This window comes from Aedes albopictus, chromosome 3 (genome assembly GCF_035046485.1).
Source record: "Aedes albopictus strain Foshan chromosome 3, AalbF5, whole genome shotgun sequence".
Classification (NCBI taxonomy): domain Eukaryota; kingdom Metazoa; phylum Arthropoda; class Insecta; order Diptera; family Culicidae; genus Aedes; species Aedes albopictus.
This window is the reverse complement of record NC_085138.1, coordinates 172147475-172167631: the sequence shown is the minus strand read 5'-3', so window position 1 is coordinate 172167631 and position 20157 is coordinate 172147475. Positions and strand designations below refer to the sequence as shown.

The following is a 20157-nucleotide window of genomic DNA, read 5'->3' as shown; positions in this document are numbered from 1 at the left end:
CCGCGGTTTGATATGTCGCATGCATGGGTTTAGTTCACTTTTATGTTTGGCCACTTCCGGCAGAACACCTGGAACCGGTTCCGGGACACTACCGGTTCAGATATGGTCTGAGACTATTTTTCTGCCTACCATTCATCAAGTTATCGAAAATGCCGTAGTTTGATGTGCCGCATGGATGGGTTTGTAGCGTTTTCATATCTGACCCCTTCTTGGGGTACCGGTCCGGAACACCTAAATGGCCATAACTCCGGAACGGCTGGACCGATCTGAACCATTTTCAATAGGAAACAATGGGACCAGATTCGGCGTCGAATGAACCGTCGGTCATTAAAATCGGTTGAGGTTTACTGCCAAAAAGTGATGTGAGTTTTTTTGTACACATACACACATACGCACACACACATACATACACACACACATACATACACACACACAGACATCACCTCAATTCGTCGAGCTGAGTCGATTGGTATATAAGACTTGACCCCTCCGGAGGCTCTATCAAATTTTCGTTTTTGGAGTGAACATATAGCCTTTCGGTACACCTTGGTGCACGAGAAAGGCAAAAAGGGAAACAACCTGGAAGCCACTGAAACTGGCACCCCCAGGCACCCCCTAGAAAAAATCCTAGATACGCCAATGCTAGTAGCAGCCAAATTTGATTTCAATGCCTCTCAGGGATCCTAAACAAAGACATAGAAATAGTCCCGAAGCGAAACTCAGCGAAACTTTTTTTGTATGGAACGGTTTGTATGGAAATTTTTTTAATTTTTTGATGTGGCATCATTTAATAGTTTTACAATCAACATTTCTACGTCTGATACGTCATTCGAAAGGTTTATAAGCAAGGTTTTAGAAACTACTTTAAAAGTTTGACATTTTTCTCTTAAGCCGAAGATATGCAAAGTTGAACATATCATTAATTTTACCAAAAATTGGCAATGGTCTCATTCTGCTGCCAATATCTCGATAAGTATAGGGATTAGCAAACTAATATTCTAGGGTTTACTGGTCCAAGTGGTCTACTACCAACTACCGAACCTTAATCTCAAATTGAATAAAGTCAATTTTTGATTTTTGGCCACCTGAATCCCCTTAGTGCAATGGTCCCAATGGTTGAGTAAAACTTAAACTAGACAAAGATATTTGTACAAAAAACATTAGCAAGTTTGTTACTTATCGTCATCCGATCTAGAGAGAAAAGCGAAAAAGCTACGAAGAACATTTTCACGACTTAATTAAAATCAAACACTGATGCCATCCTATTGAAAGTTCGCTGGATACCCATAAGTGCGTTGTTTAGGCCGTAATTAGTGCGCCGAAAAAGTAGTCGTAACATAGAACTATTTCAAAGCGTCCATGGACAAACGTTTAGATTGGCAGCTTCTATGATAGCGGAGCAGTCAATCCGACCCTGTAAAACATCTGCTATGAATAGTGACCTAGAGACGTTTCTGCGTACTTGAAGTGTGTCCAGATGAATCAATCGACATCGACATATGTAGTTAGGTAGCCTATGCGGATCCCGCCAAGGCAGACGATGGAGAGCGTAACGAAGGCGCTGAACGGACTCGGTCCTCTCAATCCCATTTTGGTAATATGGATGCCATACAACCGAGCAGTACTCAAGTATTGAACGAACCAACAAGCAATACAGTGATTTGAGGCAGTAGGTATACACTGGTGAAGTCTTTAGCGATACGAAAGATGAACCTCAATGTACGAGACGCTTTTTCCACGATATACGAAACATGACAATTAAACTGCAGCTTTTCATCTAGAATAACTCCGAGGTCCTTTATGCGATCCACACGTTGGATTACTTTACCGCGATGCATGTAATTGAAGATGACGGGGTTACGGGTTCTAGCGAAAGTGATGGTGGAGCATTTTTCTGGGTTGATGACCATGCAGTTTAAGGTACACCATTGGTCGCAGTTGTTAAGATCTTGCTGAAGCCGAGCTGCAACGAAAGGGCAACGTATTCTCAAATAAACTTTCAGGTCGTCAGCGTAGGAAAGACGGGGACATTTCAGCACGTGGTTTACATCTTTGAAGTACAGAATGAATATTAGTGGTCCCAGATGACTTCCTTGAGGAATACCTGAACGAATTCCTCAGAACAAAAGCCTTCGACTGCTACGGTGAATCTTCGGTTAACCAAGTACGACTTGAACCATTACAGGATGTTTCCGCCAATTCCTAATCTTCCTAATTTGGCAACCGCGATGGAGTGGTTGAGTTTGTCGAATGCCGCAGGGAAGTCAATGTAGATGACGTCCGTTTGAGTAGATGCCACGTATCCTTCTGTGACGTGATATGTGAGGCACAAAGGATTATAATTTGAATTATGAAAAGAAATCCACGTACTCCGGTGAGACTCGAACTCACGACTCCCAATTCGCTAGACGGGCGCTTCTATTTCTTCGAGCTACGGAGTCACTCGACTATCTCCGTCGCCAGTAGGCCTAGAACTGAACTCGATTCTACAGTCGCACATGGTTATCTTCTTTTTACAATCCAAACCTCCTTCGGATGGGATAAGATGAACATCTTACACATACACTGTTGTGCACATGTGTGTCAAAGTGGGAGAGGAAATTGTTTTTAATTGTCAAGATCTTCGGGCACCGTCTCCCATTCACTTATTGGTATGACAATTAGTATGCAGTGGAATCGAGGTCAGTTCTAGGCCTACTCCTATGGAGATAGTCGAGTGACTCCGTAGCTTGAAGGAATAGAAGCGCCCGTCTAGCGAATTTGGAGTCGCGAGTTTGAGTCTCACTGGAGTACGTGGGTTTCTTTTCATAATTCAAATCTCAATTTATTCATCGAACACATGTTCTGTTGTGCACATGGATGTCAAAGCATTTTCAACAGTGTACAGTTTCATAGTTTACATAAAGTAAACCACAAGCCAAAATGATTTATTTCAACTATAACTGAACAGTCGCAGTTTCTGCAGAATTTGGGCAACATTCCACTGAAGCATAGGTGGAGTCTTTAAAAACAATTTTCGAGATGGTTCTTCCAGGTTGCCCTTCAAGAGGCTATACACGTCTGGATAATACTGAAATGGAGAAATAATTATTAAGATCTGACATTCATTTAGGTGAGCTCCCCTCGTCGTCGTCACTTACAGATTGGTTTTCCGGAGTTGGATGGTACGCCAGAATGACTTCATCCAAGGGGGAACATGCTTCTTCGACCGTAACGACTGCGACTTTCAGTGGATTCACCATTACTATTTCGAATTGCTGCTCCGGACATCCTTCGATTACTTGGCGACTTTGAAATAGAGCTTCCCTGAAAGGCGCATACTTGTTCCAGAAGCAGTTCGTGAAGTTGTGCGTCAGGCAAAACGCGGCCATGCATTTCAAACTGTGGATCTCCATTGATTCGTGTTTTGGTGTGGTCATTCCTGTGACATAAAATGGTGCATCCACATCGGGGAAAACATTCAAGTTTATGTTGGTAAGATATTTAACAAGTTCATCCAGAGATAGCTCTTGCGATGACGGTGTGATGTCCTGGATAGACGATTGAAAACGTACTGTATATCCAGTTTTTGTAATGTTAATGATCAGCTGTAAGCCAACGCAGTCTAGAGTTAAGCTTGTTGTTAAGTCGGATCTGCAATGAAACACGTTTACCAACATAACTCACAAAACATTATTGATAGAAGCGTAGCAACTTACAGCTTTCCAATTCTTCTCATGTTCCACCCTTTGAATGGTAAATTATAGTATCTCTCCATGGCGAATCCAAACGTTCCGAGCTTGTCTGTCCATATAGTCACAGTTCTGGAAGCCGAATCATATTCTTGTTTGTGTATTCCTCTAGTGGTCCAACGCCCCGCTGGATGTGCCAGCTTTTTAAGTTCGATTGGATCAGCTGCTTTTGGCTCACGCTCCTCGTCCGTTGAGGCGTCAGAGGCACTTTGAAGGATTGTTGACTTTCTACGCTTCCGTTTCTTTCTAGCCAGTTTAACTGAATTCCTCGATTGTGGGCGTTGTGCTCCCGGCATAGAAAACGAAGATATCATCCTGGATGTTCTTCCACTGCGTAGATCTGTCCACGATGGGTGACGATGAGTGGATTCCCTCGAGACTGTTCTGGGCTTGGCAGCGGGGGTAACATGTGGATCTGCTTCTGGTTCCTCAGATTCGACAGGTTCTGGAAACACCGGTTGTTCCAGCTCTCTGAGACGATCCAGGAATTTAATGAACGTTGAGAACAGCTTGTAAACTGACTCGGAACTGAAATCGTCATCCGAAATGACGCTTTCCAAAATGTCTTGCATCATGTCGTCGAGATCCAAATCACTTAGTTCCGATTGTTGTTTTTCAGCAATAATTAAAAATGGAATCTTTCGGCACGGTGGAAACAGATATGCTGGTGCGTATTGCGCCTCAACCAGCTCTTCAAGCATTGATGTCATTGGTGTTTGAACCTCCGAGCTTACCAAAGAACCATCCAAAGAGGCCATACTTTCTTTACCCTCTGGAATATCTGAGATACTAGGAACTCTAAGAGCTTCTTTTTGCTCGTCGAGACTTTGCCCCGATGCTTTCATTTTTTGAAAAGTTAGATTCAGGAGATCGTTAAGTTTCTCCTCAATTTTTAGTCGTTGTTCGCGCATGAACAGACTTTGTATAATAGTAAATTGCTTATGCATCTCGGCGTGGAATTCAAATCGCTGTGGAATTCTCGGTAGAACATGGTCTTTAATTAGAAAGTGTATCTTCACTTCCATCGGAATATCGGTGATAGAAAAATCTGAAATGATCGTTGGTTTCATCGTTTGCTTGGACAACTTTGGCGCGCTAAAAAGTTGTTTCGACTTTTCTTCCATAATTTTATCATAGTTTAAATGAAATTTTTGCAGTTCCTCGTTGAGAGAGAGGAATTCATCACTTTCTTCCCAAATCTCCCAACGGCAGACGACAGGACTATGCCACCAGAAATATTGTCCAGGAAGCGTAACTTTGAAAACCATTAGATCAGTGTCACCTTCACAAGTGAATTTCTTTTCTGTTAACTTCAGGTCTTCTGGCAATGAAGAATATATGAAATCACCTCTAAGTTCGGAAGGTTGAGGCAACTTATCAAAACGATGAATAGCAAAAACTCCTCCGTTGATGGTATATTGTCTGAGGTTTATGTACTCATTGCCGATATTCAATGATTTTGGTCCAATGTGTTCCATTTTTTGTTCGTAATGTTGTTGCTCTTGTAGCACATAGAGTTCATCAATATCAACCGTTGTTTGTTCAGTTACTACCGGCGGTGGAGCTTCTAGTGGTTTGATGTCTGTTTTATCTTTGGATTTCTTTTTCTTTTTCTTGGCCGTTTTCTTACCGGTTGGTTTATTTGATTCCTTTTTTGAAGTACCAGCTGTAATGAAAAATTGTTCAGGTTTGACCAAATCATCATCATGTTTCACAAATAACATATGATGGAAGATGAAGAGAATACGCACGCAGAAATGAACTATTATGCATATTCCAACAACTTCCAACCAGTTTTCTTCGTGTGGGTGTCCCCAATTTAATACAATTTTTTGGGACCATAATATGGTTCTAGTTCTAGGATTGAGCGGACGATATGGGTTGCATAATGGTATTGAAGAGCCGACTGGAATACATATAAAATATACATCGATAGCCATTTAGATGTTAATGTTTCATTGGAAACACATTCTCAGTGTCCCCGAAATTTTTCTTCTTATTCGCAAAAATGGAAGATTTCTGCAAATCCTCCTGAAACTCAAATTATCATATTTCCACATAATTTATTTATTTATTAATTTATTTGAGGGCTGATAACTTAAAAAACACCAAAATATCCTTTTCCTATCCCATGGCGTTTATGTTGTCAGCAAAAACTTTTCAGCCATTACCCCTCATTATTATAAGCTCCTTATCATCGGTTTTGGACTGACTGGCGCTCTCATTGCCCCACTAAATGCCGAAAAATGAAAATAAAATTGAAATGAAAAATACTGCATGGCGCTGTCCATAAACTACGTAGACTCATTTTAGGCCATCTCAGGGATCCTCCTCGTAGACGTTTGTTTATACAAAAGTTTTGAAATTTGTATGGAGCGTAGACTTTGGCCAGACCCCCAACACTCCTCTCCCCTAAGAGTCTACGTAGTTTATGGACAGACCCCAAGATATTTCCTCTGTGACCTCTGGAAAAGATACCCCTTCGCATCTTCAAAGCGTTTCTTCTGGGATCCATAAAAAAGCTTACTCAGAGAGATTCTTCTACACTTTGAGATCCGTCTGAAACACTTCGAATGGTATCTTTTGACATTCTTCTTAGCCTTGGTACTGATTTGTTTTTCAGAAATTCCTTCTGAAATTCCTAAGCATATTTTTTCAGGAATTTCTCCAAATATTCAACACACGCCGACTGGAAGACGCTGCGGTGAAAAGGTCCTTTGTCGAGGAGCAAGAGAACCGTGCTGCGAATATTCCAGTAGGTGGAAGCGTAGAAGATCAATGGAGTGCCATCAAGAACGCAAACACGAGGAGCCAAACCCGTAGCCCGTCAGCGCTATTTGGCTCTCGAGAAGGAAGTGAAACGCTCACACAGAAAAAAATATGTAATTAAAATTCAGTGAGAAATCAGGGGCTGTCCATAAACCACGTGGTCATTTTTTTGGTACTTCTCAACCCCCCCCCCCCCCCCCCCGCGTGGTCATTAGTCCATACAAAATTTTTTATTCGTCCATACAAAAAAGTCATTGGCCGAACCCCCCCCCCCCCCCTCCTGACTCAAATCGTTGACTGTAAACACGGTCAATCCCTCTAGCTTCACGGTAACTGGGCAATCAGTGGAGAATGTTGAAAGCTTCCAATATCTTGGTAGCCAAATGGCGGCACCAAGTTCGACATAGGTGCACGGATCTAGAAGGCGAAGGCTGCTTTTGCGATTGCGGACCTGCGCCGCGCCTGCCTACGGGCTAGGCGGCGGATGCAGTGAGCACGATCAGAGGAAGAGCGTAATGAACGGCGGGTGGTGTTCGCCGCTACAAAAGCCGCGCTTAAGACCGAGATAAGAGCAAGCAAAAAGGCCTGCTTTGAGGGTCTCTGTCAGAGTGCCAATACGAACCCGTGGGGTGACGCCTACAGGATCGTTATGGCCAAGACGAGAGGTGTGATGGTTCCTACAGAGCAATCTCCAGAGATGTTGGAGGGGATCATTGGAGGACTTTTTCCGCGTCATGATCCTAGTCCTTGGCCTCCTTTCGTAGGACAGTCGGGGACTGGGGCTGGCGATGAGGAGAGGGTCACCGATGTGGAACTTGCGGGGATAGCAAAGTCCCTTAGCGTAGGTAAGGCCCCAGGTCCGGACGGAGTTCCGAACCTGGCCTTAAAAGTAGCTATTGCAGAGGCTCCCGAGATGTTGAGGTCTGCTATGCAGAAATGCCTGGACGAGGGAGTTTTCCCAGAAGCTTGGAAGAGGCAGAGCCTGGTACTATTGCCAAAGGCGGGGAAACCACCCGGAGACCCGTCGGTATATAGACCAATATGCTTGATTGACACGGCGGGGAAGGTGCTCGAAAAGATCATCCTCAATAGAAAGTTGCGGTTCACCGAGGGCGAAAATAGTCTTTCGAGTAACCAGTACGGCTTCCGGAAGGGGAGGTCCACCGTAGACGCTATCTTGTCGGTTACAAAAACCGCCGAGACAGCACTCGAGCCTAAGAGGAGGGGAATTCGCTTTTGCGCGGTAGTGACTCTGGATATAAGGAATGCGTTTAATAGCGCCAGCTGGTCTGCTATTGCCGATGCGCTCTTGCGTCTGGGGATACCAGAGTACCTGTACAAGATTCTCGGAAGTTACTTTCAGAATCGTGTACTAGTCTACGACACGGAGGTGGGTCGGAAGTGCTTTCACATAACCTCAGGAGTCCCGCAAGGTTCCATCCTGGGTCCGGTGTTATGGAATGTCATGTACGACGAGGTGTTGAGGTTAGAGTATCCAGTGGGAGTGGTGATTGTCGGATTTGCCGATGATATTACGCTCGAAGTCTACGGTGAAACGATCGAGGAGGTAAAGTTGACTAAAAACCACTCGATCAAGGTTGTGGAGGCGTGGATGCGGTCCAGAAAACTGGAGCTGGCTCACCACAAGACAGAGGTGACGGTTGTTAACAACCTGAAGTCGGAGCAGCAGACGGAGGTCAGTGTAGGAGAGTGTACTATCCTGTCAAAGCGCTCCGTCAAACACTTGGGCGTGATGATCGACGATAAGCTTACCTTCGGTAGCCACGTCGATTATGCCTGTAAAAGAGCCTCCACAGCTATTGCGGCACTGTCCCGGATGATGTCCAATAGCTCTGCGGTGTACGCCAGTAAGCGCAAGCTTCTGGCTAGTGTTGCTACATCCATACTTAGGTATGGCGGCCCGGCGTGGGGCACCGCGCTAAGTACTAAATGCTACCGACGGAAGCTGGAAAGTACTTACAGGCTTATGTGCCTGAGGGTTGCGAGCGCGTACCGTACCGTGCCACACGACGCTCTCTGCGTCATTACTGGTACACTCAAACCTCCATTTAGGTAGGATCCATTTAGGTAAAATCTATTTAGGTCCCTCCATTTAGGTAACGTTACCTAAATGGAATTTGATTGTGTTCAAATCAGTTGGAGTACATAAGATTAGGTATTAGGTTGGTTTACGGGAAATAAGTAGTGAGTGTGTTAAGGGGGAAGGGGGGAGGGTGAAATGTTGTGATATGCCCCCTAAACACCCCCCCCCCCTTCCATGCAGTGTTGAAAAGTTTCAGTATCCAGCGTCATTTCCAGCTGAAATTGAGATAAGCAACCATCCTTCCATCATTCTATTTGATACCAGCTCCAGCAATGATGACGTCAAACCCGCCATCAACTTATCATTCACTTGTTTTTATTTTGGCCACCAAACCCAACATAGACCCAACAGATGATCAATGTTGGCCCAACAATGGCTCAACATACGATAAAAAATGACTCGACTTTGACCTGACATTCAACAATTTTTCAGTCTGGCGGAATACACAGGGTTTTTCGTGCCCAGCTAGTCATTTGAATGACAATTCAGATCTAACACCCTCCAAAAACCCTGAAAACGCCCCTGAAGCCCCCCCCCCTCCTGAAATTCCTAGAAAGCCATCTGGAACTCTGCATGATCTTCTTTAAACCTCCTAGTAACTCTCCCTTCTTAAACTTTTTTGAAACCTTGTACTCCATTTAGGTAATAAACTGAATCCATTTAGGTAATGAATCCATTTAGGTAAAAATTCTATTTAGGCAGTCCCGACTCATTACCTAAATGGAGGTTTTGGTGTATGATGCCTATCAGCATTCTTATCAGTGAGGACATGCAGTGCTTCGAAATGCGCGGCACAAGAGGCATACGCAGGACTGCCAGGATGGCCTTACCTTACCTTACCGGTCAGGCTAAGGCCGGGGTGGCCTCTGCTGTACATAGTAGCCGCCTCCATTCCACTCGGTCCATGGCTGTTTGCCTCCAGTTCCGCACTCTGCGTAGGGTCCGCAGATCGTCCTCCACTTGGTCGATCCACCTAGCTCGCTGCGCTCCACGTCTTCTTGTACCGGTCGGATGACTCTCGAGAACCATTTTAGTCGGGTTGCTATCCGACATCCTGATGACGTGACCCGCCCACCGTAGCCTCCCGATTTTCGCGGTATGGACGATGGTTGGTTCTCTCAGCAGCTGATGCAGCTCGTGGTTCATTCGCCGTCTCCAAGTCCCGTCTTCCATCTGCACTCCGCCGTAGATGGTACGCAACACCTTCCGTTCGAAAACTCCAAGGGCGCGTTGGTCCTCTGCACGTAGGGTCCATGTTTCGTGCCCATAGAGGACGACCGGTCTAATCAGCGTTTTGTAGATGGTTAACTTCGTGTTACGGCGAACTTTATTCGATCGTAGAGTTCTGCGGAGTCCAAAGTAAGAACGATTTCCTGCCACAATGCGCCTTTGAATTTCTCTGCTGGTGTCGTTGTCGGCGGTCACCAGTGAGCCCAAGTACACGAATTCTTCAACCGCCTCGATTTCATCACCGTCGATATGAATTCGGAGTGGCGGGCGCGGTGATTCCTCCCTGGAGCCCTTTGCCATCAAGTACTTTGTTTTCGACACATTAATGACTAATCCGATTCGCTTGGCGTCACTCTTTAGTCGGATGTACGTTTCCGCCATCGTCTCAAATTTACGAGCAATAATATCAATATCATCGGCGAAACCAAGCAGCTGAACGGACTTCGTGAAAATCGTCCCACTCGTGTTTATCCCCGCTCTTCTTATTACACCCTCCAAAGCAATGTTGAACAGCAAGCACGAAAGACCATCACCTTGCCGTAACCCTCTGCGAGATTCGAAGGGACTCGAGAGTGTCCCTGATACTCGAACTACGCACATCACTCGATCCATCGTCGCCTTGATCAACCGTATCAGTTTATCCGGGAATCCGTATTCGTGCATAATCTGCCATAGCTGTTCTCGATCGATTGTATCATACGCCGATTTGAAATCGATGAACAAGTGATGTGTGGGCACGTTGTATTCGCGGCATTTCTGCAACACCTGGCGGATGGCGAACATCTGGTCCGTTGTAGCGCGTTCACCCATAAATCCAGCCTGATATTGCCCCACGAACTCTCTTGCAATCGGTGATAGACGGCGGCATAAAATTTGAGAGAGTATCTTGTAGGCAGCGCTCAGTAGTGTGATCGCGCGGTAGTTCCCGCAATCCAACTTGTCGCCCTTTTTGTAGATGGGACACACGATACCTTCCATCCATTCCTCCGGTAATACTTCCTCCTCCCAAACCTTGGTAATGACCCAGTGTAGTGCTCTCACCAGTGCTTCTCCACCGTATTTTAGAAGCTCGCTTGGTAGTTGATCTGCTCCAGCGGCTTTGTTGTTTTTCAACCGGCCAACCTCCTCCTCAATCTCTTGAAGGTCAGGGGCCGGAAGTCTTTCGTCCTGTGCACATACTCCTAGATCTGTTACCACGCCACCTTCGGTACTTGCAACGTCGCCATTGAGGTGCTCATCGTAATGCTGCCGCCACCTCTCGACCACCTCACGCTCGCTCGTGAGAATATTCCCGTGATTATCTCGGCACATGTCGGCTTGTGGCACAAAGCCTTTGCGCGAGCGGTTCAGCTTCTCGTAGAACTTTCGTGTGTCCTTAGCGCGGTACAGCTCTTCCATCGCTTCGCGATCTCGTTCTTCCTGCTGGCGCTTCTTCATCCGGAAGACTGAGTTCTGCCTGTTCCGCGCCTGTTTGTAACTTGCCTCATTCGCTCTCGTACGGTTTTGCAGCATTCTCGCCCATGCTGCATTCTTCTCGTTTTTCAACTGTTCACATTCGCCGTCGTACCAGTCGTTTCTGTGATTCGGAGTCGCGAAACCTAGTGCTGTAGCCGAGGTACTACCTATGGCGGATCGGATGTCCCTCCAGCCATCTTCAAGTGTAGCTGCGCCAAGCTGCTCTTCCGTTGGTAGGGCCACTGCTAACTGCTGCGCGTAGTCTTGAGCCACTTCTACGTTACGAAGTTGCTCGATGTTGAGCCGCGGCGTTCGACTTCGACGCGTGGTGATAACTGTCGAAAGTTTTGAGCGCATGCATACAGCGACTAAGTAGTGATCCGAATCTATATTCGCACTGCGGTATGTGCGGACGTTGGTTATATCTGAGAAGAATTTACCGTCGATTAGAACGTGGTCGATTTGGTTTTCTGTTTGATGGTCGGGTGATCTCCAGGTGGCTTTGTGGATATCTTTGCGGGGGAAGAAGGTGCTTCGGACTACCATACCACGGGAGGCTGCAAAATTTACGCATCGCTGGCCGTTATCATTCGATACGGCGTGCAGGCTGTTTCGCCCGATTACCGGTCTGTACATTTCCTCCCTTCCTACCTGCGCGTTCATGTCGCCGACAACAATTTTCACGTCACGCGGCGAGCAACCATCGTATGTTTGCTCTAACTGCGCGTAGAACGCTTCTTTCTCGTCATCAGGTCTCCCTTCGTGTGGGCAGTGGACGTTGATGATGCTGTAGTTGAAGAAACGGCCCTTAACTCTCAACATGCACAACCTTGCGTTGATCGGCTGCCACCCGATCACACGTTGTCGCATCTTGCCCAACACTATAAATCCTGTTCCCAGTTCATTGGTGGTGCCACAGCTTTGGTAGAAGGTAGCCGCTCGATGCCAGGATGGCCTCTATGGTCAAATGGCAGCGCGCGTGGGACAGTTCCACCAAAGGAAGGTGGACCCATAGGTTGATACCGAGGGTAGATAGTTGGATTAATAGGCGCCATGGGGAAGTTACATTCCACCTGACACAAGTCATTTTAGGTCATGGTTGCTTTCGACTGTATCTGCACCGTTTCGGGCATGCCGATTCTCCCGAATGCCCAGTGTGCAATGGTTTAGAGGAAACGGCGGAACACGTTTTGTTCGTGTGCCCGCGTTTTCGCACAATGCGTGACCGCATGCTTGCCACATGCGGGGAGGACACAACTCCGGACAATTTGGTCCAGAGGATGTGTAGGGATGAGTTTGGCTGGAACGCCGTTTCAACGGCTATTACCCATATCGTCTGGGAGCTACAGAGGAGGTGGCGCGTGGACTCGGAGAATGGCTAGTCCAGATGCAGTACAAGAGGTGGTCCAGGGGTTCGGAGTCGGCTTCGTAGGTCATACCGGTGCCCTGCGGTCGAGATAGACCCTTACAGCGATTTAGTGGCCGCGGAGAGGAAGTCCCGGTAGCGGTGCTGTCGTGGCGTCGGTCTACTGGGTTGGATCCGAGCCCGCGGTTGGAAAGGGGTCCCCGGCAAGGGTCGGGGCAGGTGGAGACCCTGCTGTCAGCAACCTTCTGGTGCAGCTGATAGGGCCTGAAGGGTAGTGGTTCAGCAGGTCAGATCGGGTTGCACGTGGGCATCAGTTCTTGATGTCTGCAAAGCAGTTGGGCGCGGGCGGAGTTGACCCTGCCCGCCTTCCGAGGGCAAAGGGACTGGCGAGGACCACTCGGGAAACTGGCTAAGCGTCAGCATGTTACCGTGATGGACTCTCCAGAGCGAGTCATCGATGTTCGTTGCTTCTAGGCTACGCAGCTAACCTCGAGGGTGCGATGTGCACTAGCCCCTCTCTGAAGCAATACCTTCTTGGTGGTTCCGGAGAGACGTAGGGTTTGGCGACCATAGGAATGTGTTTAGTGGGTATGAGGAGAGAGTAGTCCTGGCTTTTACTTTTGTTGTAGAAAACGGCCTCAGACCTACACTACCCTAACCTTCTGTTAGGGTGTCTGTTGATGATGATGATTGAAGTGTACCCACCATCATCGCAAGGATTACCTATGGCTGCAGAATCACTCCGGGAGGGAATGATCTACCTGATGGTTTGTTGTAGCAGGGTGAGTTAAAATTCCTGAATTCCTTCGGTAGTCAACATAAAGTTGCTATCTCATGACAAAAGTCTGGCAAATCCACGACCTTAAGTCCGGGCATCAGTTCATTTAACTCCCTTAGGCTACCCCCCCGTGTGTGTGTAAACCCCGTCATATAAAAATGAAAATTGTAATATATTATAATACAGAGACAATGGAAAGCTAAATAAGATGAATCTCAATTGTTATCTCTACCCAAGTAACACAAAAATAATATTTTTAAAATATGGATGGGATGAAATGGGCAAAATGCCGGTTTTAAATATGTCAACAAAAATGAATTACCTTCTTCCGCTGAAATTGAACACGTTTGAATGGATACATACCAAAGGTTGAGCTGTCCCTAGCTACCCTATCCCTCGTTCCGGCTCCCGGCAACTTGCTTGTCCAGGACGCACACATCATAGAAGTGGCAGAACTGGATCTTACCCTGTTTGAAGCTGCACGGGCCGAGTTTCCGCACCAAAGTTGTAATTCCAATGCCCAAGACCATTCCAGGCCAAGAAAGGACGGTGCGGTGCCAGAGTGTAGCACTTCAGCCAAGGTCGTACTTGTCCGTTCACGGATGATTCCAGCACGTACACATTTCCTCCAATAGGCCGTCCCGATCACTTCACCGTTTATCAAGCGTCACAAGCTTTCGGTTGTAAAGTACTTGTATACCAACCTTCTGTTAGGGTGTCTGTTGAGCAGATTATCCCCCTATGGTTTAGAAGGAAAAAAAAGGCTGCTTTTGCGAGTTTACGAAATGTATGAAAAACAACCAGATTAATCGACGCACTAAATTCCGAATGTTGGTGGCCTCACAGTTGGATCTCCAACATGGAGCTCCATCGTAGACGTCATCAAAAGCTGATAGCGACAGAAGTTCGGAAGCGAAAGTGAAGGTGGGTCGGCCGCACTCTACGCAGGGGCGGAAACGAAATCTGCAAGCAAGCGTTAGATTGGAACTCAGTAGGACAGCGCATCAGAGGTAGACCCAGAGGCTCATTGCAGCGCAGTCTTATCAACGAAGTAAAGCAAGTCGACAGAAATTTGACCTGCTCACAGATCAAGGCGAAGGCTGGCAATCGTATATAATAAAGATCTTTCAACTTGGCCCTCTGCGCCACTGTGGGTGCTCGCTCAGGACTGAAAGTAGTAATACCCAAAAGCAATTCCCGTGAAAATCTACCAATAACTACTGGAGGACCCCCAAGAAGGATCACTGAAGATCCTTCTGAGTCCTTCTAGAAGTTTCTTCATGTTTCCTCCAAAAGAACCTTATGAGATCCCTCAAATACTCCTTTCTGGGGTTTCTATTCGATGGAACTCCTGGACGGAACTTCTTGAGGAAATATTGCAGAAACGAATGCAGGCAGTGTGTGGATTTTTATCGTGAACCACTAAATGGTCCATGCTCAGCAAGTGATACATTCGCGAATGTAACATTTCGTGAACCAACATGCTCAGGAACGCTCCTCGAAATGCTGTTGATGCTCTTGTCCGGTTCGATACGAGAGCGCAATCAAGAGAGAAGATGCTCGATGGCGCTAATAAAAGCGATGCATTCGGTAAGGATATTTTATTGCCTTAATTCTTTTTTCATTGTGACTACACAACCTGCAACATCATGAATACAGTTAAATTAAATAGTAGTTCACGTTTTTAAAGCGAAAACGCATTAAATACTGATAAAAATAACGATTATTCACAGTTGCCCCAAGCCAACGATGTGAGATCATCGGTAAGTGTTACACTTAGCGATGCCCGCTCATCGTCGCAGCTTGTCTATATCGGAGTATCTTCTTTGTGTTCCTTCGTGAACCATGCGACTCGACGAGAGAACATACACCGCTTGGTAATTGAAACAGAACCAACAGAAGGGAAGAAAAACTGGTTCACTGATCACTTTTCATCCAAACACTGAATGCAGGGCTTTCGTCACGACCGAAAAACTATTTGGTCGCAACGAAAGGGATCTCAACACCTGTTCAACATCAACTTTTACACAAATGTGGGGCACTCTAGTCCCACACCCTTTTTTTTAAATACGCCAGCCAGAAACGCGAAATATTAGTTATCAAAAAGGGAAAATCTTAATTGAGCCGCTAGCTGTGGAGCATTATTCCTTATGAGGCAAAAAGAGAATTCTGATTCGGATTTGAACTGCTGAATGGGTGGGTGCAGTAGCTTTTAAGACTAATCTCAAGAAATGCTACAGAAAAAAGTAACCGTGCTAAATCAGAAAAAAATGTACATAATATGTACATGTAGATATTATGTAGTAAAAATTAGTTTGATGGTGCTCCGCTAAAAGATTTTTACCTTTGGCAGCCTCCAGCTCCTCGAGCTCTTTCTTCCTCTTCTCCTCCTCATAACGATTCCTGCTAGATTTCATTTCTTGTAGCTTCTGCGCTTTCAATAGGTTCCTATCTGCCCACTCCATTTCCTGCGAAGCAATCAGGTCCGGAATGGTTTCCGAAATTGGACACCGAAACGATGGGTCCAAATCGGAAAAGTGATCAAACTGGGTCCACATTCCCCGCATGGAGCAGTCCTTCAGATCAAACGACGGCGGTTTTTGAAATGTGATTGAAAGAGACCTCATTTCAATTACTTTGACCAAATAGTTGCTGCGGAGAAACGATGACGGGCGCAGTTATAATGGGATGATGTGGTGAAAGGAATTCGGTCATTCTTACTATTCCGGTGGAAGCGGGACGTGCTGAAAACTCCACAAGTAGAAGTTGATGATATCCGACGTGAACATAAATTCTGCCTTTATGGGATCCATCGGTCTGAGGAGTTATTTTTCTTGGTGAAGTTGATTCTTTTCCGTCAATTTATCAATGTCATTCCATGCCAAATCGACAAAATGCGTGCTTACCATAAAGTGTTAATTCATTAATTTTAAATATGCTAATTAGTACTTTTTTGTCACTCCCTCCTTGGCTCGTGTTTTAACAACTGTGTACGTGAAAATACCAAGTGAATGTGACTCTTTCCAAGTGAGTGTTCCCATCCCTGCGTGTAGGATAATAGTTGCCTCCAAACATTGAGCTTGCAAATTTCCTCGTATTTTTGTTCATTGAACAATAGTCATTAAAGTGTCTGTACCTTAGGAAAACTTTTTCTATAAAAATAAGAAGACCGACGAATGTTTCAAATATGTCAAATGATCGTGTAGTTTCCATGATTTACAGGAAAAATAAACAAACCAAGCCAAATCTACTTTAAGTATTAATTACGGCGTGCGCCAATGATTGGAACCCTGTACCAGTTATGGACACGTTTTCTTATTTCGGTCCCACTTCGCACTATTCGCATGCATTCCTTATGGGATTAGCCATAACTGGAATACTATGCTGAAATAGGATGCAAGGAAGCCGAAATTATAGGGAAAATGATTTATTTCTATTATAATTTTAACAAATTGTTAAGTCTGAATGATTGCAATCATCTTTTGAGAGTGTGGTCTTGTATTCATACAATGTTTCATATTGTTTTTTTTTTATCGTTAAAGGTTGAAAATCGACTATAGCGAATTTGAGGTACTATACTGCCCCCACTCGCATAACAGTCCCATATAAATAGGAAACCCAGCAAAGATTGGACTCAGTTGCTTTTGTGCTGTACTCTGCATCACACGCATCGGCAGTGTGCTCTCCGTCGGAGTGATAAATAGCAGTAGCCCTTTGTTTGGTGCTGCGTTTGATTGTTCAGTTCACACAGTTTTGATAGCCACAATATAGCTCGTGTTTTCAAACACGTTACAGTTTCGGTTCCCCACGGGGTCTTTGCCGCCGTCGTGGATGGAAATTGCGGAGTTTACAAAGCGGATACACACGGATGTTTTGCAGGAGGAAGTTGTGTATAAATTTCCACCGCAAAGATCTTTTTGTGTGAAATACAAATCACGAGAAGCGATGGAAGAAACATTAGGCCGGAATGTAGGAGCAATAAAATTCCATTATACTGATGGAAGAATAGTAGACGTGGATGTCTCTGTTGGGGGCAGCAATGTTGTTTACACCCGGCTGTTCGATCTTTCTCCGGAGGTACATGACGACGTTCTGGTTGCAGCTCTTTCTGAGTACGGAAAAGTGGGAAAAGTTGTCCATGAAAAATTCCCCGCCGGTCTGGGCCTCGTTCGTGGAGTGTATGTGGAAAAAGATTCCTCCCTCTTTGGAAGTGATGACATGGAAAGTACGAGTGTTCTACGACGGGCTGAAGGAGAAGTGTTTTTGGTGCAACAAGGAGGGACATTTCAAAGCAAATTGTCCAATGCGGAAAACGAAAACGCCGAAGCAGAAGAAGAAACAGCAGCCAGTTTCCTATGCTGGGATCGTGGAATCGGGTACTGCAGCACTGACGGACGATGTTGTTATCATCGAGGAGGAAATCATATCGGAGGAAGCTATACAACAAACGAATGCAGGCGTCTCGGTACATCAAGAAATGGAACAGCAAAGAAAGATACGGGACGAAGCGGAAAAAAAACGGAAAAGGCAAGAAAAGGCCCAGGCTGAATTGATCAAATGGACAACCTCAGTGATAGAAGCGGTCAACAAACAAGAAGCGACCGAACGTCGTGCCCAGTTTGCTGCTGCGGGTTCGACATCAACGGAGATGCTACGTCCGAAGAAGACAGCGCGTAAAAGTTAATTGTGTTAGTTTTTAGTTGTAAACATAGTATTCTTACAATAATGTAGTTTGGCTCCGTTAAGTGCTAGGCACGCATGAGCCTTTCAAATAAATGGATTGAAAAAAAAAAAGATTGGACTGTTATGCAAGTGGGGCAGTATAGCCGAAGCTGGTAATAATAATTTGTAAATGATTTGCCGATCTGACGTGGAATGACCCGTTGCGTACTCACATCATATCACGCCATATATTGCCTCCCACTCGCATCGTTATTTCGTCCAGCACCTGAGCAATTTGGGCGCGTATTTCATCCCGTACCTTGACAACTTCTTTTTGCGAAAAGCTTTTGAGCGCCGAGTCCTCGATAAGAGCAAGAATGTGGAGCGCATTACGAATTCCGGGAAGATATGACGACCCAACAGCGTCTTTATTTTCATCGCAGAGACATTGCCACGTTTTGTTGGGCACGGTGTCGTCTTGAGTCAGTATGCTTCGCTCGTTTACGTTCAGCGTCCAGCTGGTGTAATTTTTCCTCTGCTGTTCCAGTTCATAACTCCACTGGTAGAGGAAGTCACGCAGTTGGGCTGCATTGGCGGGGTCGGGAGTTTTCTTGCAGGAAAGGTAATGCTCCCAGTTTTGGCTTTTGGTTAATTTACGATAAGTGTCTGCCGCGGTTTTTTCAAGTTCTGAAAATGATTGGGAATTTTGAATTCTATCGATAAAATCGATTTCGGACGCAATACTTCTGAAGAACTTGTTGGTGTCAACCAAAATGACGCGCCGTTGGTTGTACTCTTTGAGTTCCACGTTATTTTTCTCCTGCAGAGCCACCTGCTCGGCTTGCCATTTTGTTTCTGCCTCTTGTTGAAGAATTGCGCTGGGATAAATGAAAGTGGTAATTTAGGTAATTGCCGGGGTAAAAACCTGCCAATCTAATTCACAACTTACAGCTGTTCTTCTGGAGAGATCTTTGGTGCTTTTTTCTTCTGATGAATGAGTTCAAAGAAGAAGCATGAATGGCAAAAAATTGAATTCAGGAGAGCAATATCTTACCTTTGCTGTTTTCTTGGCCATTGTGGTGAACGGTGGGAGAGAGCTGCCTTAAAGCCTTTGAAGTTGTGCTGATTTTTGTGATGATTTTTTCTAATGAAACGGCCTACTAGGCGCGATGACACGACATCAAGCACGGCATACGTTTTGACATACCTACGTTTACTTTTCTGGAAAAATTGAGCTTCCGGTTCTAACCAAGCCTCAACTATGGTCCAAATAGGTCCAAATCAAATTTCCTTGACTTCCTTGGGCATAGAGTATCTTCGTGCCTGCCACACGATATACGCATGCAAAATGGTCATTGGCAGAGGAAGCTCTCAGTTAATAACTGTGGAAGTGCTCATAGAACACTAAGCTGAGAAGCAGGCTTTGTCCCAGTGAGGACGTTACGCCAAGAAGAAGAAGAAGAAGGTCCAAATCAAAATATTAAATTATTATTTATTGATTGTAATTTTTCATGTAAGAATTATTAGAGCAAGCATTAGTTTAAAAAAAAAACAACGCATAAATTCGCATATGTCAAACATCCCTTGTCCGTTGCCATAAGTGTTGTGTTCGGCACAGCCGGGAAAAAAATCCTTACAGCTGCGGCGGGATTCGTATTAGAATGAAACAAACAAAATAAATTATTTATGCAATTCAGTATCATAATTTTTATTTTATATAACTCATTTTGGTGTCATAATGGCCAACTTTTCCATACTGATTCATTATTCAACTCATGGAGGTAAATTTTTCCATACTGAAAAATTATTTCTGGGTTACTATGATGGTCCCCTCAAAAAGCCTCCCAAAGGATTTATGTTCCACTACTCGATATTTCCATGAGTCAATGGTCCCTTCAATATCGACTCATGGAGGTTTTACTGTATAATAAACAACAGATGTATTATGTTCTTTATGCAACTCATTTGAATTGCGTAATAAAGATTATAAAACCTGAATGGGTTGTATAATGAAAAAATCATTGCATGAAATTTTGTTTGCAACTCGTTGCAAAACTCAATT

General features: G+C 45.1%; 1 protein-coding gene across 1 annotated transcript; it reads right to left on the bottom strand.

Annotated features, from left to right (window-relative positions):
* Positions 1-2911: 2911 nt before the first annotated feature.
* Positions 2912-19283, bottom strand: LOC109406116 (dynein axonemal intermediate chain 7 homolog). Its single transcript, XM_062859084.1, has 9 exons — positions 19150-19283; positions 19045-19082; positions 18840-18973; positions 18329-18782; positions 16155-16250; positions 15778-16085; positions 3699-5397; positions 3141-3633; positions 2912-3070 (listed from the first exon to the last, which is right to left on the bottom strand). The coding sequence occupies exons 1-9, from the start codon at positions 19168-19170 to the stop codon at positions 2933-2935; spliced, it is 3381 nt and encodes a 1126-aa protein (XP_062715068.1). The 5' UTR covers positions 19171-19283; the 3' UTR covers positions 2912-2932.
* Positions 19284-20157: the final 874 nt, after the last annotated feature.